Source organism: Tyto alba, unplaced genomic scaffold (assembly GCF_018691265.1).
Source record: "Tyto alba isolate M040663 unplaced genomic scaffold, T.alba_DEE_v4.0 Super-Scaffold_8, whole genome shotgun sequence".
Taxonomy (NCBI): Eukaryota; Metazoa; Chordata; class Aves; order Strigiformes; family Tytonidae; genus Tyto; species Tyto alba.
The window spans coordinates 7,084,988-7,103,904 of NW_024881329.1; the positions used below are offsets into that span (position 1 = coordinate 7,084,988).

An 18,917-nucleotide genomic window follows, 5' to 3' on the forward strand; every position below is an offset into this window, starting at 1 on the left:
AGGTATGCAATGCAACAGTTTCTTGCTGAGTGAGAAGAAAAGAATTATGAAAGCTACTGATCTGATAGGTCTTTCTATAAGGCCATATCTTTCCAGATTCTTTTCTGCCTCTACCAGAGACAAGAGGAATATTTGAGGTCCAAAATAGCTCTCTCCCTGCACTCTTTTTAAATGCTTCAATTGATTCTCATTAATCTCTGCCTTCAGTTTAGGAGCTGAGTAAGCTTCTTCTTTCATCTTAAAATTAAATTTGCTTGATAGATTATTATTATTATTATTATTAGGCAGGGAAAACCCACCTGTCATTTGATGTGTTGGCTTCTGTTCTTTCCGACGTCATTTGTGGATCATTTGCTGCCCTGATCATCGTCATCGCTATAAGCAATATTTTAAATCATTACAGAAAAATCATCATCTGGTGATTTCCAAATTATTTTTCATTTATAAAATTCTCTTAACATCCTGACTTTTGAAACATAAATCTAGAGCTATTTGGAGTGCTTTAAATAAAATACTTAGTGAAATATAAAATCAATAGGTAGCATAAAATACCAATATAACTGACTGCAAAACCATGTGTAAATTATATGAGAGCCAAACAAGTGCAGAGTGGTAACCTGGCAGCAGCTCAGATTTTCAAAATGAAGTTGGAGGGAATGGCAATCTGCAGGCACTGCTCCAATTTGGTCTTGCACATTGAAGTGTACACCTCCATAACCTGGCATAGTATGAGGACTTTCCTTTTCAGATTTCAAAATCTATTTAAATGAAATTTATATTTTTAAAACAAGAAGAAAAAATCCAAAGACTCTCTTCTGCGCCTCAGCTAAAAAAAAAAAAAAAAAAAAAAAAAAAAAAAAAAGGGTGTATGAAAAGACAGAGCTGAGGGATAGATGAGAAAAGAAGTTGTTCCTCCTAAAATAACTGCATCGTGTAAGGGAACCAAATGTCAAAGTACAACTAATTCTATTATCTCTCACTCCACATGAACGCTGTTCTGGAGCCATGAAAAAATTACAGAGCAGTGGCAAAATTTACTCTCATCACATCATTGATAATACCTGAATGCCACTGTAATGCCTTCTCCTGATGAAGTCTTACTGAAACATGACAAAACCTGAATAAAATAGGGCTGCTTTGACCGTTATGAAATTTCTGCATGTGGACATGTTATCATAGATCCATTCTGAAGCAATATGCCACTTTAAGCACAGGACAAAGGAAAGCAAAGCCTAAATCTGTGAGTGACATGGAATAGATATTTACAGATAGATTTATATATCAGTAGACTGCCTGCTGTGCCTCTATTGAAAAGACAGGTAAGGTTTATCGAAAAGGTCTTGTACCTATTTGATCTGACTGGAAGTTTTGCTTTGTCCCACAGCACTATGTGTTTAGTGATCACCAAATGAATATTTGCTCTGTGAAATTTATTGCAGTCTGAAATGCTATCATGAACAGACATGCATCTCTGTTGACATTTTTAACAGGTAGCGGTTTTCTTGGTTTTAAATGAAATTAATCAAGTGCTTAAGGCTAAGTGCATGTGTATACATTTGCAGAGTCTGGTCCAAGCCTGATATCTAAATGAGAACCTAGTGATAAAGAGAATCTGTGTCCTCCAAAGGCAGCCATTCACCAACTCCTTAGCTAAGTCTCACATTGTCCTACTTCATCAGTATTATCAAAATATTTATCTTTAGTGCTACGCTTCCTGGCTCCTTTTTCCCCTCTTCTAAAATCTATAATATGATTAAAGCAAAGCAATGTTTGTAAGGAGAGTTAATATCTTTTATTAGAGCAACAGATACATATCTCCTTTGACCATCAGGGCTACAACAACACAACCACTATAATTTAATTAGTCATTTTAACAGAATTTGAATAATGGCAGTGACCTCAGCCAAAATATTTTGTCTATATTTTTTTCCTACAGAGATCTGGCCATGTCCCATAATCCTGCACTAACATGCCTGTCTTTATTCAACTCCATGTCTCTTGAACAAGCCCATCAAAAAGCCCCATGCTTTTTTCTTTGCATGATGAAGTGGGTACTACTGTAAAGCAAACAAATTTTAATCTGCTGTGTAACTGGCAGGAGGTTTTCAACAGACCAAATGATAGTGCAGAGATTAGCCACCCACTGGTTTTTAGTGTCGTGTTTGTTGCTGTTTTGGGGGTTTTGGGGGGATGGGAAGGCTGATTTTTTTGTTGTGCTTTCATTTAAACATGTTTTCACACTGGTTTTCAGTATTCAGAAACATGTCCTTGCCATGACTTACAAAGCATTTTGCCCTAGAACTGCCTGTTGCATCAGAAGATGGTTAGATTCTGCACTGATTTACGAAGTCTTGCTACACTAGCCTGGGATTGTGCTGAAAGAAGCTGCATTTACTAATTATGTATACATAGCTGTGTAATCAGAAGCTAAAACTTGAAACGTCACCTAATATATACGAAGCCAGCAGCTGAGAAAGGGCAGTTCCTGCACTCTCAGATATGATTTAATGAATCTTGCAGGGGCTTTGACAGAAATGTAATTTGCCAAACCCAGCACATTTTTCACTGCCAATTAATTAAACAGCCTTACTGAGAAGAAATATCCAGTAAATTAAAGAGCTGCAAGCCTAGAACTTTAACATTATCTAATTGTACCACAAACTCAGCTACTGAAATAGACTTGCCACATCAAAAAAGATATGTGAAAAGCAGCTTTTGAAAATGTTCCCCACACTATTCCTTAGGGTTGACTTGTATTTCTGTCTCACTGTAGCTCTTCATTCTCCTGTGACCTACACAATTACCCAGCAACGACAGACAGTTCCCAGCTCCAGCTATCAATGACACCAAGTTTCAGTGTGCTCTGCACTGCTTGTCAAAAGTTGCCTGAATTAGTCTTTAAGAGGTTATTCTCCTCTCTCAAAATTCAGAACAATAGAAATCTCTTTATCCATTCCTGCTTACTGTTTGTAACTTCACAAGCATGATTTCAAAGCCTGGCTACAAACAACCATAGAAGATGAGCCAAAACAATGTTCTCAGATGGGAAAAAGTACATTATGCAAACCAGAAGAAGAGTTGGCTCTCCAGCCAAAGGGCTGTAAAAGGAAAATATCAGCTGAACTCTTTCCATCTAAATCATCTCACATGCTCTTAGCACACAAGCCAGTGTTCTGTAGTTTTAAGCATGCAGAAAGTTCCCAGTCTCTTCCCAGTCATGAAGCTTCACATGTTCTTCCTGTAAACAAGCACTGCTTTGGGGAACAAACAAGAATGATATTGCCCTTCATAAAACAGTGTTGAGAATGTGTTTGCCAACATGACCCATGAAGAACTCTGAAAGGATTATAACTTTGCATGTTACCTCTTTTTTTTTTGTGGGAAAGAGACAAGAGAAGGGCCCCTTAACAACTTATCACCTTGTAATGACTTCTAAAAGTCCTGTGTTTTGCTGTTAATACCCAGCCTTGCCCAAACTCACTGAGGAGATAGAATAACATGAAATTTGACTTTCCATGAATTAAAACTAAATTTTGAAAATTATGGGTTTTTTGAAAACATTTTTCTTAAAAAAAACATAAATACTTAATCTTCTAAGGTCTTGATCTCAACTCATTTTAGAGTAAAATAGCTATGTAATTTTTATTATTACAGGCCCATCTAATCCCTTGTTCTGAAACTAACTGGGTGCAAAAACACTGAAATGGTTTATAAGTATTTTCATATATTAACCAGAAAAAAAAAAAAAATAACACAAAGCTTTTCTCTGAGGAGTGAGAGAGGCTAACAAGCTGAGGCAGACCTCTGCACTTACTGAGATTTTTTCATTGCTGGAAGTCCTGTGAATAAGCCACCACTTGCCATCATAAACAACATTTCACTGCTTCTCAGCAAGCTACACACTACTATTACACTTCTCAAAAAAAAACAACCAACCTGCAGATACATACTTTTAAATGTAGTAACCCATCAGTCTCTCCTTCCTAATCAGAGACAATCTCACATCCGTTTTCTCTGAGAGATTACTAATGTTTTGCTCTCTCTGGTATTTTGCATTTCAAATATTCAAATATGAAGACAGCTATATAGTTCATTCAAATCAGGCAAATTTGCAATCTCTGGCATGGTATGAAGTTATTTCCATCATGTACCAGGTACTATGAAAATAAACATTTTAATGATTCTGGAGCATTCACATGCTGTGACAATGAAATCCATGGGCCAGCTAACTTTTTTGTTCAGATTTTAGAAGCGGTGACTGTGCCCTCGGTACCAGGTCATCTGAGCTCTCGTAATCAAAGCCCTCTCTATAACTCATTCTGTCTCAGACTACAGCTACATGAACCTCTGGTTTTAACAACTGAGATTTAAGGCAACACATATACTTCATAATTAAAGTTACTCCCTGGTTTTGTCCAAGGTTAGCATCTGAAACTGAAATTTCAAAGTGGTCAGAGCCAAATGAAGTAATTAGGCCACATTCACCCAAAAAGCTGTGAATAAATTGTAGCTGCAGGTTCTGTAATAAAAATTTTACTTAATTACCACCAAAAGCTTGTTTTTCATATATATCGACAGACTACATCCCTGTCATGCAGGAATTATTATTGTGTATAAGGTCATGGTGGTTTTTAAAAATCAGATTTTAGGTCAGTCATGTTTAAGAAGTGTTTCTGAAATTCATAATCTCCCAACCACAAAAATTGTACACTTTGTACTTGCTTCCCCCTTCTTCACATTCTTATTCTGAAGGTAAGTAATTTGATATAATATGCTTTAAACGAGGGATTCAAAACAATTTATAATCTATACCTAGGCAATTTTGTTCAAAGCACAGTGATTAAAGCAATGTCATTTGTTAGAAAGAAGGTTTTATTCATGAAAGTAACAACTGTTGTCACCAGTCTCTCTAGAATCCTTCTCTTAATGAGTTGATTCCAGGTGTCTTGCTGTATGGAGTAGTTTAAATAGTGTAAGTAAACATAAACTGCACAGTATCAATATTTAGGCAGCTGCTTGAATGACTATTTGTATAAATCATTATGTTTTTGTGGCAGTTGAGCCCTGATCTATGTCCCAACTGAGTTGCAGCTTTTTAACGTAATAACCTTTCACATGCACAGTAAAAATTGCAGTACAGCACACTATCTGTTTGCTATTTATTTCTGAAGTAACTCTGCAGTTCTTTTACTGCAGCAGGAAGTTTGTCTCAGTGAAAATCACACAACTGAGCTTCAGCACAAGGCAAAAATTGGAAAGCCATGTCTTCTAGCACCAGTTGACAACAAGCCTTGTACGGAGAGACCTGAAGCAGAGAAACTGCCAGAGATTTTAGACTTTAATGAGACTGCATGTCAGCATAGGTGTAGGAGACAGTTCAGAGATCTCTGCAGAACAAGGACCTAATGCAGCCTCAGGAAGGGAAGGGGCTGAAGAACTGCGTTAGGCAAACAGTGTGCTAAACACGTATGATATAAACACAAACCCCTTTCCCAGGCAAGGTTGCTTCATGTTGAAGACAACATCTGTTAGATTTTATGTGTGTCTTGACAATGAAAATGGTATTTGAAGTACAGTTATCCCTAATTTGCAGGATGTATATTATCAATCAGGATCACATTTTTTTTTTTTTTTTTTTTTTTTTTTTTTTTACCTGAAGTTTCATGAAAAGCACACTTAAATCTATCCCAACTCTGGGCCTTCAACAGTCCTTACATGGGAACTCTTGAGGTGAATTAAGTTTTCAAAACACACTCATGAATGTTCAGATATTCTTCCCTCTAGAACCCTCAACAAATATTTATGTTGAGAACCAATCTCCCACTACATCATTGTATTTCTGACCTAAACCTCAGGGCTGGATACAAACAGGTCTGCACGTGCACCACTAACATTGTTCTTCAGTTTCCAGTCACGCTCACCTTCCCAAAATTCCTTTAATTTCTTCTAGTTTTAGCTATTTTAGCTATTTTCTGTATTATCTATTACCTGTATTACGTTGTCTCTGCACAAACTCCAGAATGTCTAGACCAAAAATAACCATCTTTTCTGATGCAGTGAGCTTTCTCCTAAAAGCTTTGCATGCTCAGGTGCCGCAGGACACAGATGACAATTCTCTCTTGAGTACAGGGATGGGCAGCTACAGGAATGATGCAAAGGAGGAAAATTCTGATCGATTTTCCAGGGTCTCTCCACTTCCCTCTGAAGTGGGACTGGTCAGGCAGCTGAGACCAAAGAACAATCTCAAACCTGCTGGTGTCACAGTGGATTATGAAGTTAAAGTGTACCAAACAACCAGACATCCATAAGCAGCTTGAAGCACCAAAATTACCACTTGTGGACCCAAGAACAACATTTAATTGCACACAGTCCTCAGTCACAAAATAAGGCTGTTTCTTCTCCATCTTTCTGCTTTAATTGCCTGACCAACTTGTTACAGTTGAGTTCCTGGAGCTCTGTAGCTCATTGTACAGCAAAGTCACAGTACCTTTTCAAAAGTCAGTAAAGGACTAGCAGATGAAATAAATTGTAAAACTGGCATTTTAACAAACTGATTTTGCATTACTGTACATACAGCTAACTAGATTCACCTAAAAGAGTAAAAGCTAGATCATTTCAAAAACTATTTGGTCACTATAATGGATAGCAAATATCAGTTTGTTTATCAAGATGATGAAAAAGTAATAATGGATTTTTCAAGTGTGCTGGTAAGACTAATGTAGGTATATATGTAAAGATGCATGACTGGGAAGAACAGTTTTTTTTTAATTGAGGAAAATATTTTTGCTTAAAATAGGCAATTTTCTACATCATTAGAAATGAGCACTCGATTGTTAGTTTCCTTCATTAGTAAAGGAGGATAGCATTTCCACATTGCAATCTGAAAATTTACATGAAACAAATGGTTTAAACCCAGTCTAACATCATTCACATCAATGTTTTTCTTGGGTTTTAAGATATTTGAATACTAGGCTTTCTTTATAATTAGTGCAAGTTTAAAATACTCCATTTGAATTGCCTCTTGTGAACTACTGATTTCCTTGCTTGCTTTCTAAATAACCATCTACATTAACACAGATGTTCTTCTTAGTTTCTTGTGTTGCTACTGAATTGGCAAGATCAAAGAGCATTGGATAAATAAACAATATTCCTAATGTCTTTAGTAATTAAGCACTGCAATTATTACAGAAAGTATACCACCCTCTTTTAGTTCACCTCCCAGACAAATGTTCCATTAGAAATGATAGCTCTTGCTGTTTTCTTTTAAGTGTTGTGGGGTTTTGTGTTGTTTGTTTTTGTTTTGTTTTGTTTTGTTTTGTTGTTGTTTTGTTTTGTTTGTTTGTTTTTTTTAAAAAAACAAAACATTTTAATGGTTGTGAAATCTAATAACAAAATAAAGGGGAGGAGGTGGGTGTTTGGGTTCTGTGGGGTTTAAATTTTTATTTATTTATTTATTTATTTATCTTGAATTACCTAATTGTTTGGAGGCCAAGCTTTATTTTTTTGAATGATATTTCTGTCCTTAAAAATCAAGTTCAAATTGCACTGATGTTTTAATGCACTAGGTGGCATAATGATATTCACATTAGAACAAATTAAATGCTTCACCACTACCCAGGTACTTAATCGGATAATAGAAGTCACCCTTTCTGCCAGATAAGAAGTATTATAGTAATCTCTGTAATTATATGAATGCTAGTATTGTTAACCCTCTTCTTTGTCCTTTGCAAGAAGTACTTCAAGTTTTGAAAGAAAAAAGCATTCTTATTTGAAGACAACAATATAAAAAACTGGAGTGATGTTCACATCAAAATACTGGTCGTCCGATTCATGCACTTTCCATTGGTACAGTATGGTCAGAATATCTTGTTGCTTCTAAACAGGTGTACAAGAAGGGTGAAAAGAGAGTACAAAGAAGAGTAAAACTTTATTGTTTACCATCCTTTCTCAGCTCTATAAACACAAACCTGGGCTGTCACCATCTGATAAGATTATTTACAGATGACATAGCATTGTACTGGCCTGCATTGTTTAACCTCCATTAGCACTTGGAGAAACATTAACCCCATTGCAGAGAAAAATTCTTTGTTTCTTTTGATATAGGAAGTAGCCCGTTCTCCCCCACTAGAAATCCAGGCATGCACAGGACCCACATAACATACAGATTCCCAGCAACACAATTTTAGGCAAAGAAGTTGACAAAGTGATAACCAAATACTCTTGTCATAAACCTGTCTGTTCAGTCAGGTGAGTAGGATTAATGTCCAGCCCCTTGTGTTGCAGACTTAGGTTTTGCCAAGATGTGATTTAAGAATTGAAGGTCCAGGTGAAAACTGAACTACTAAAAGCAGTGGTAGAGATTTCAGTTAAAAATCCTTTAAACCCTACTCCAATCCTAATTGTGACAAAGTTTACTCTGAGCAATTTTACTCGTGACCAATATTAAAATAAGTCAAAGACATATGAGTTTGAGAGTTGTCACTTTTTCTAGGACTCCTGTTTTGTCAGCTTTGATACGGGCCATATTAAATGCATGTTGACACTGACAGGAATTGGACCAGGTGAGTTGAATCAATCTTTTCCATTTCTAACTCTATTAATTCCACTATTATAGTGGACATAACGAAAGATCCTTTTAGACTGATTCTGGAGTCAGCCTGAACCAGCATTATGTCAAAAAAATTTTAAGTCATCTTCATTTACTGTAAGCTCAGAGACTTGCTTTTTGCTGCAGATGTTCTGTCATGGTTTGCTTGAATTCTGGGCAGTAAATTACAAGATATGTCAATGTAAAGTGGCAGTGAAATCATTTATCATTAACTTCAAGAGGCCATTATTCAGCTGTAGAAGATGACTGTTTTATGAAATACAAAGGATGAGATCATGATTTAGTGACCAGAAGTGTTCATCTTCCAAAACACAGCAGTATGTCGTGAGAGTGAGAAAGGAATGGAGCCTAAGCAGTTGTTATAATTTTATCTGGATAATGTTTTGATGTTTGCCATCCCAGTCAAAATTGGCTTTTATGAGACCTGCTGCAGATTAGCAGACACATTTTTCTAATGGATAGCTGCTATATCTATCCCAGTCCTTCCTGTGCAATAACAACTCTCACAGGTTACTGCAGTACCACGAGCAGGTGCCCTAGCTCCGTGCGTCAGGAAAGGATTTAAAGAGCTATAAAGCTTTCTGTCTTTTAAGGGTTATTTGAAATATTGGAGTTTCTAAACAAACACTTCAGAGAGTCCAGAAATTATAATTTCCCTAGTTTTTTGACGTAGTCAGTAACGTGTTTATCCATTTTATGAAAATTATCAGCACTTAGAAAGCTTATTTGTGCAAGCAACTGAATAGGATAATGTTATTACTTGGACTAATGTGTTCAGCACAGAAAAAGTGACCACAGTATGGAGCACAGTATCAAACACCACCAAATTATCGATTCCTAGAAGAGGTTAAAGACAGGACTTCTCTATTTTATGACACAGTCAGTAAAGGATGCTGAAGTGCCTACCTTTTCTAGCTGGTGCACCCCTTCCTCTACGCAGCAAATGGATGCTAATGTTCTCAGCGTCTGGGGATAAAGGCACCTGAAACAATCCTGGCGACAGATCTTAAAGAGAGCGACTACACCTCCTTCCTGCAGGGGAAAAACAAAAATCAGAAAAGCAGCACTGAATGTTTCCCTAGTGTTTAAATGAGATTGGGATGGGGGGAAGATTCCTTTAGTAATTTATCCAAATTAGCTATCATCACAACACCAACAAAGAGGATGTTAAGCTCACACAGAGAACTCAAGTTGATTAATGCTTATACACTAAGTGATGAAAAAGTAATACAGCCTCAGCGGGAGGTGTGCTTAAGTGATTTACTTTTAGCAATTACAAGCACAATTTAAATTAAACTTGACATTCCTGCAAAAATTACAAAGAATTATCAATAGGCAGCAACTGGAGTGACATTTAAGTGATAGTTCAACCATACGCTATTAGGTTAAACCAGATTTTTGTTAGCATATATTTCCCACTCCTCTACCTTTCTGAGCTCCATACAATATTTACTTAATTCCAAAATATGAAAGAGAAGGTCATGTGGTTGAAGAGTTACTGAAAATAAGGTGGAAATAGGTGTCAAGTTCTATATAGATACAATCCATATCTTCATCCTCTACTACATAAAATCTACATTCTTACACTTTTTTCATTAAATATGGCAATAATAACAAAGATTTGAGTATAGATACATCCTTACAGTAGCTATCCTTAATCATTTCCAGCACATCTTGTAAACATAATGTGTTAACAAAGTTCATACATTAAACAAAGATGTAAATAAATACAAACAATATATGCACTTCACATGGTGGGGTTTGTTTGGATTGTCCATTTCAAAATTTGATACCATCAGGTAGACTACATATGCCTTATATTATGTAAGAACAGACATATAATGAAGAGGAAAGCATTTACAATATTGATGACAGATGAAAGATCTCAGACTAGAGTATTCAGATTACAGTAATAAATTAAAAAGAGTTGGAATCATGGATCAAATGTAATATACACCCTTCCTTTTATGCCTGTTTCAGTAACCTCTGTATAAAAATATTTTTCAGATTCACAAAAATAATCTTTTGCTCCTCAATCGTTTGTTATTTGAAAGCTTGACAGGTTGTACTGACACAAAACCTCCAGGCCACAATTCAGACTTCACTCATTTTCAGAATTCCACATTTTTGTACTAGTTTTGCTGGAACAGAGAATAATAGAGCAAGCACAGCTATCCGTTCAGTCTAACAAAAATATATACCAATTATAAGACAATTAGAATTGGATAAAATTAACACCTCAATATATTTTCAAGACAGAAGTTTGTTATTACGTCTTCGCACATGTATATGTAATTTCTATGAGATCAGTGAAAACAGTAGGCTTACAGAGGTTTGCTAAGAGTAAAATTTATTTCTGGTATTGTAAGAAGTGCACATGTATCTGTACGAGTTAATTTGTATCTAGGACTGCTATATATAGCCTACTGCAGAAAGACATTTCTGAGCCTTTAAAATAAAAAAGAGGCAGTCCACTAATAAAAAAAGTCCCAGTCATATTTTTCCTTCCACAAAAGGATATTGATATTTTACCCAAATAAAATATAAAAAATATTTTTAAAAGCTATTACAATGTTGTCCCCAAACCTAAGGTAACTTTTATAAAAAATTATTTTATTATCAGTTTGAAAGTCCTCACAGTTCAGTGGGATTGGAGATTATCTGATTCTGTGCTTTAGTCATAATAAGCAGAAGTTTGTGGACAACACTAGTAAAGTTCAAGTGATGTGGGCACATTTGCTTCAAGCTTTCTGTACAGCAAATGGTATGACAAATGCTTTTGCCTCTGATGGACAGACAGTGATTTATCACTGCATTTGTCAAGAGGAGATCTAAACTGTTTATTTTGTGCCCTGTGTGCCATTACCAAGCTGTAAAATATTGAACATGAGTAATGACCCTAGAGAGCTGTAAGTGAAATATGGAATAGGTGGGAAGTACTGAGTCTGATTCTATGGCTTGTCAGAAACACTCCCCTCACTGGGATCTCAGCATTCCTTAGGATTCATTCACCTTTTTCAAGCTTTGTTCCCTGTATATCTTTTGCATTGATGACAAGGATACACATAAATTGGTCAAACGGGTAAACAATACCATTCAGACAAAGAAACATAACATCACTGAGCTTTGCTTGCTTTGGAGATTAACTTGCACCTTTCCAAAATTTCCTGATATACTAAAGTATGCTTTTATTTATCCTTTGCATACTTTTTGGCATTTCCACTTTTTGACCAAATGACACATGAAATGGTACACTTGATGGAATTCAAGTTTCATCTGGGACAGGCTTCACATACTCTGTGAAGCAGTATCTGAAAGAGAGGAGAACTTGCTTTACTGCTCAGTGACCTACTTCTCTCCTATACTGGATTAACAGGAATTCAATTTCACGGAGACATCCCTGAGATGCTGTTCAGAAGGGCTACCAGTAGATAACAAAACCACCTGAAGTACAATCACACAAAGTATGTGAAGGTGGGCATGAGTACAAAAATCCCCATTGTGTATAGTGAGTTGAGTGAATAAAGGGGGGAGAGAAAAGGCATCCAACTCTGAGGTGTAGTGTTTTGCAGTTTCAGCCTGAAATGGCCCAAAGTGCAGTGAATTCTCATCAAGCCTTTCCTTATGGTTTAGGACATTTATACTTAGCTTGAAAGATGATCTCCAAATAAATCTTCATAGTAAATACTTGCTAGAAAAGTAACTGACATACGAAGAAGGTAAGGCCAAGATATATTAGGAGCTTCTCTGAGCAAATGATTTGCTGCACATCCATATGGAACGCAAATACTCAAGCATTCTCTAAAGAAGGGTGTGATAAGAAGATGTAGCTATCTTCATTATCTTCATTTTTTCCATTTAGTTCAATACAGTTGGCATTAGACTCTACCATCAATTAAACTGATATATTTATAAAGACTTTATCACTCTATGTCCCATCATTTAATTATTGTAACTCTGGAAATTATTTTTACTCATTCTTCTAGTTGTTATGAAGCCAAATCAATTTAGAACCAGTGTACTTCAAGTAATGTTAATTTTTGACACTTGCTCAAGTCCACTCAAAATTTATCATTTCTGGGTTTTAGTGTCTCCTTATACTCTTGGAACATGAAGGTACATGGTGCCACCAGTGTAGCTGCTTGTAGATGAACACTGCATATTACAGTTCGAAACTCACAGCTCAACATTGGTTATTCTATTAGCTCAGAATTCAAGGATTTTTATTATATTGTTATTTATTGTTATTATTTAGGCTTTCTCCCTTCATTTTTTACCTTGCCCTTGCTACTACTTATTTATGTTAGAGATCTTAGTCTTTATATTTCTGACAGCTAGTGAAAACTAGCTGACTGCCAGGGTGAGTCAGCAACATGACTGTCACAGTAGATTACAAACTGACATGCTAAAGAAAAAAAATAGTTGAAGAATGTCTCCAGGTGGAATAAAACTATAGGTGACACTTCTGCATAGGGAGTTAGCATTTCAAAGGCTTTTTAAATTTTAGTAAAATATTGCTAGGGGAAGAGAACTGAAATCCTTACCACAATGTAAAGTGAGAAACCAGTTCCTATAATACCATAGCTTTACAATATCATCATGGCTCTTTGTTTGCATGTCCAAGATTTTGGTGTGCATTAGAATTGTAATTTATAGCTTGGGACAGGAAAAAAGCTAACAGTGTTCCACAAGACCACACACTGTCATGGAGAGTAAGATTTCAAGGTTACATGAACAGATTTGTTCAGTTTTGCTTTAACTCTAGCAAATATTCTACTTCTCTGACTAGTTTTTACTGTAGATATGACAACTCTCAAGTGAACTTCCGTATCTGTGGGAGGTTTAGAGATCCTTGCAAAACTTGAATCCATTCTCACCCTCCTAATAAGTGGGCACAGTTCTAGATTTATTTTTTTAGGGGTTTGTGGGTTTGTTTTTTTATTTGTTTTGTTGGTTGGTTGTTTTTTTTTGTTTGTGGTTTGTTTTTTTTTTTTTCAAATCACCCTGCACTTCCCCTGTCATAGCTAACTAAAGTGACTGAACTCAAAATTCTGTTCTGTTACTATTCCTGTGCTACCTTGCTCACTGATGCAGCTAACTGAGGCAATACAGAGGGTGAAGGATGATGGTAAGTCGGGACCAGTGTAATTCATAGTGCACAGGGGAAAGAGACACACAGAACAGGTGATGCAATCACTGCTGTAATTTGGCAGCCAAACACCACTTAGGGTTCTTTGCATAAGGGAATGCATTTCCTCGCTTGTAAACCTGTGACACATCCAGGTTTTAGCAATAAATTAATTTAATGATTTATGAAAGGTCAGACTTCACTTCTGCTAAATTAAACCGTTATGGAATTCACACAATGATAAAAAGCACAAGACCAATTTCCTCAATTTGTTAGTTCCGCATTTCCTCAATACTCAACATTTTATCATTGTTTTTGGATACCACTGAGTGGAGCTCAAATACCAATTTAGGAAAAATTAAACCTCTCAGGCTGTTGCCAGGATCCACTACACATTTCTAAGTCTACCTCATTCACAGTCTTCAGAACATAGCAGTAACTCTTGTGGTGCAAACATCCCTCTAAAAAAATGATCAGAAGTAAAATGAATTAAATGCTGCTGTTTAACCTCACCTCTGAGCAAGACAAAGGATTGGTACACCAGTCCACAAGCAGAAGTTTGGGAAGCAAGATTTTCTTCTTTCTATATACACTGTGGTTATAATTATCCTACCCTTGACCTCACACAGTGCCCTGCCTTTCTTACTTTCAAGATCCAAGTGTCCTCAGAGGTGCAAACTCTGCAGGGATTGCCGATATCATTGATCTTGGCAAAATGATTAATTTATACCAAAAGTTAGGATCAGCTACTCAGTAAATGAGAACACACGCTGCTAGAAGTAGCTGTAATGATATTCAGCTGTAAAAGGAAAATAATGGATGCAAAGTATTTCTAAAATCAAATCTTTAATAATATCTCTAACCTCCTTTCTACACAGAGCTAAAGAGGTCTCGCTGTTTCTCTACACAGCCATATGCATGACCAATTGCAAAGTTTCTCTCCACTTATGTTGCTAGTACTTAAAAAGTTCTGTCAGGAGAGACACTAAAAGATGTCCAAGCTGCCAAAGGGAGTGAGTAATTCCTCAGGTGGAACAAAGACAACCATAGCTGAATCAATGCCCAGAAGTCTGTTGGAGTTTACCATCCTACTGCAGTTGCTTGCACAGGCATTGAGCTGTATTAAGTTAAAGATTGGGGGATTTGAAGCCCCCACACACACACACTTTTTTTTTTCCTTATTTTTAAAACTGGTAGTATAATTGTGGTAATAAACTACATAGTAAGGCCTGCAAGAGCAGCAAAATAAGGAAAGAAAGTCTCTTGGTAAATTTTGTTGTTCTTCAACCTAGATTGTTTGTTTCCAAAAATACATAATTGCATCTTGTACATTTCGAAACTCACAGCAACTACTGTGTTAATTAAAATAACTCACATCTATTACTAGTTTATTTTGAATTAAACCATATATCCCCTTACCTTAGCTATGATACGGCACAGCTGAGCACCTTCCTGGGTAAGGCTGAATAAACTACTAATTGCCGACTCAGTGATGTACAGACTATCCGACAATTCTATTTGTCTCAGCAGGTTCTGTGTGACATAAGATAATAAGCATAGTTTACTTCCAATGAAAAAAGTTAACATTGTATTTAAAGATAAAATGGAATAGAAAGTCTAGTTCATTTAATCCATATCAACTTGCTTCTCACCCAGAGAAAAGAAAAAAAAAACATGGGCAGGAGTCAGACTGATAACACCAACACCTTTATCATTGCTTCTGAATAGGTGTAACCAAGAATAGCGATATTTAAAAATAAATATGAATAGAGTAAGAGAACAGGTATGTGTGTGAGAACATTCAATAAAGAACTCTTCAGCTATTTAGTAAGATATTATTAGGTTTGGCCTGGGATTGAACTAAGATTTTCAGAAGACAACTAACTGTCTCAGTGTAGAAGCTGTATCACAAGGTGATACAAGATTTCTACCTTATTTATAAGGAATATTGCTATACCCTTTCTAACACTCTGGTTTCATCACTCAGTCTACACAGAAAATGTCATTGACCAATACAGGGAATTCTCACAGAGAAATATTGTTTATTTTTATCTTTGCAAACAGTTATCTTGCTTTTGCATGTGTGCCATTGCAGCTTCACAGAGAAACACAGCTGTTGGAAGAACATGAAGTTTAGTTAATTTTCTGAAAGTACATAGACTCATTAGAGGAAGAATTAATTATCTTTGCTAGAAGAAAGAAGGTAAGCATTTTTATATTTAATCCAACTTTGAAAGAAGTGCAAGGAAATATCCAACATTTTACATTGTTAATTATACAAATTTCAATTAGCTTCTCATTAAGAGACTGTGTTCTCCCACCTTTAGCATTAGAAAAATGTTCCATAAAAGACACAACCTATCAGTTCACATTTTGATATGAGCCTATGCTGAATATAATCCTAATACACTGGTCAGAAAAGACTTCTGGCCTCTCACACAGACACTTAGTCTGCTCCAGAGCAGCAAACTACCCACAGACAGTGCAGTTATATAGCAGAAGTGGGCACACAGCCTGACTGAATGGCCCAGAAAACTGTTCTTAAAAAATGTTTTTATTATTGACATCTAAACCTCCAGTCACACAAATGCACACGAGATGGAGCAGAGTAATTAATTCTGTTCCCCTAAAAGAAAAAGGGACTAGGATTCCAGGTGTGTCAGTAGGTGCCAAAGTGCCCAGACAGAATGATTAGTAATGACTGCTTTTCAGATTAAAAATAAATAAGCATCAAAACAACCACGACCTACTCACTGGATTTGCAATATGCAAATTTATTTACACACTTCTAGTCATATGTAGCATTTCATTTAGTTCTCATAAATCCTAACCAAAGCACATTAGCAAGTAGCTTGTTAGTTTGACTGTAGTTCTGCAAATGAGTTCTGGAGATTCTCACTTCCTAGCAGTAATCCTTCAAAAATATAGGGATGTTTCTGAAAGAGCCACATTTTTTTTTTTTTTTTCTATCTTAATGCATCAAGGTACATTATAATTTAACCAATATCATGCATCAATTTTGTTTTAGCACCATAGTAAATACTATTTAACTATTTCCTCTTCACTAAGCCTCTCATTTCCCCTTTTTTTCTGTAGGCATAACAAAATTCCATCATATCTTCACCTATAAAATATGGACAAATTAGTTGAGCATAATTACATGTGAGGTTTTTTATTTGAGGAAGATAAGAGGCTGCAAAGGGATTGCTAATGTGATCTCAAGAAAGAAACCAATGTAAACCAAGATAGATTGGTTAGACTTGCAAGTTACTACTGTTTCAAGAATGGTCTAATGGAAAATATTTAATGCCTTCGTGGTCTCAGGCTAATTAACTCAGTATATTTATCTACATTTAATCACCACTGGAAACTATATATCATGCCTGCAATGATACAGCACTGTTTCTAGAAGGTTACACATACACATACGTATGACCTGTAGAGAACACTGTATTTTATCACTAATTCCTAGAGTGTGAGATAGTCACTGATTAAAATGTGTGCTGTAATAATATACTTGCTATATGTGTATCTTCTACAAAGTTTAACTGTTAATGAGAAACACTGAGAGCAGGAGAGACTTTTTTCAAGGCTTAAAAAAAAAAAAATAAAAATAAATAAATAAAAAAATCAGTGTCTACATGAAAGGAATAGAAAATGATAAAATGTGTCCAAAGGTCCTATTAACAAGACTTTGTCCAGAAATTAGATGCCTTGCAATGAACCAGGCCTATCGGAAAGGTAAGTAATATATTGAGCCACAAGATCGTTGTGTTTGGGATTTGAGGTTATTGGAGAGTTTGAGAATACAAACACCTAAATCTCTTTGCAAGATATTTGAATTACTGATCAAATTTGATGAAAATTGAGAGCTGTAATTATAACCCTCCTCTTAATGGATGCTTTCTCTCAAAATGAAAGAATTTTGAAAGTTGTTTTTGTTTTCAAACAGTAAATTTACCTGTGCCTCATGTGTTAAAACCAGCTCTATTAACTGGCCAAAATACTGAGCAACAGTAGTGAGTGTGTCATTAATACAAGATTTCATGGACTTCAGTAACTGTTCATCTTCCGTATGTATGCATCTGAAAAGCAAGAGAAAGGAAAGGGATGAAGGCAGAAAGATGCAACAGACTATTCTTTTATCAAGCTGATTGTCACAGGTAATAATGGGGATGTAATGGGAATTCAACTGTTCACAGGAGGACACTATCTGTGCCATTAGCATCACACCAGACTTTACTCAAAGATTTCTCTACACATAGTAAGTATAACATCAAAGGACAACAGTGAACAGTAATCAATAATTTTGGGATCACAATTTACTTCACAGACTACAGGCCAGATTTTGCTGTAGATGCTGTATTTTATATCAGTGTAACTCTGCTATTTTCCGCTTATAGTCACAGTCACTCTAGGATGCCTGCATTTCAACTGCAGCCTTGTATATCCATCTGTCTTTCATGATCAAATTGATTTAGATAATTTTCATTTCTTTACCTTCTTTGCCATAGTTTAATGATAGCAGGGTAAGGACCAAGAATGAATGTGTGCCCAGCTGAGTAAAATTCATTTAAACTTAAACAGCATACTCAGAAGTAAAATTTGGCCTTTATGCAGAGAGGTTACATACAGCAGCTTTACAGACTTAGTATAACTATCCTGTAAGCAGTGATATTTGGCTGTAACTGAAGAAGTGAGATAAAGATGAAAAACTTTATACAATTCAAATTACATAACTAATACTTCCTCACAGAAATACATACATTTGAATTGTCAAAACATATTCCACTCAGGCAAGCCACCATAATGGAATATATAGTTTGGCTGATCATTGTCTCCATCTACACAATAGGTCCCCTTTTCAGCTTTACCTGTCTTTCACCCATCTATATCAAATTTTTGTCTGACAGACAGGGAGGAAGAGGGCTGACTTGGGGCAGACACTAGGAGATCTGAGCTCTCATTAAATCAGTGTCTCTCATAGTAGACTATAAAAGTAAAGTCTGAGCTGTGTGGGTTTGGCAAAAAGCAATAGCGCTCAAGAAATGTTCTTTCCTGATAATTAGATGTTTTTTTTTCCCTGATGATCCCCTGAGCAGTATGACTTGCACAGTGTTTAAAGTAAATCGAAGACGACTGATTAAAATGTGCTGGAGGAAACATGATAACGTTAGACAG

The 18,917-nt window shown here is 36.0% G+C and overlaps 1 protein-coding gene across 11 annotated transcripts in view; it reads right to left on the reverse strand.

Annotated features, from left to right (window-relative positions):
• INSC (INSC spindle orientation adaptor protein) overlaps window positions 1–18,917 on the reverse strand; it is a 136,243-nt gene that overhangs the window by 43,390 nt on the left and 73,936 nt on the right. For all 11 annotated transcript variants that reach the window (XM_033006960.2, XM_033006959.2, XM_033006969.2 and 8 more), the window contains 3 exons: window positions 17,698–17,821; window positions 15,156–15,269; window positions 9,515–9,640 (listed from right to left, as the gene is read on the reverse strand). In XM_033006960.2, coding sequence (XP_032862851.2) covers window positions 9,515–9,640; window positions 15,156–15,269; window positions 17,698–17,821 — 364 coding nt within the window. The remainder of the gene's footprint in view (window positions 1–9,514; window positions 9,641–15,155; window positions 15,270–17,697; window positions 17,822–18,917) is intronic.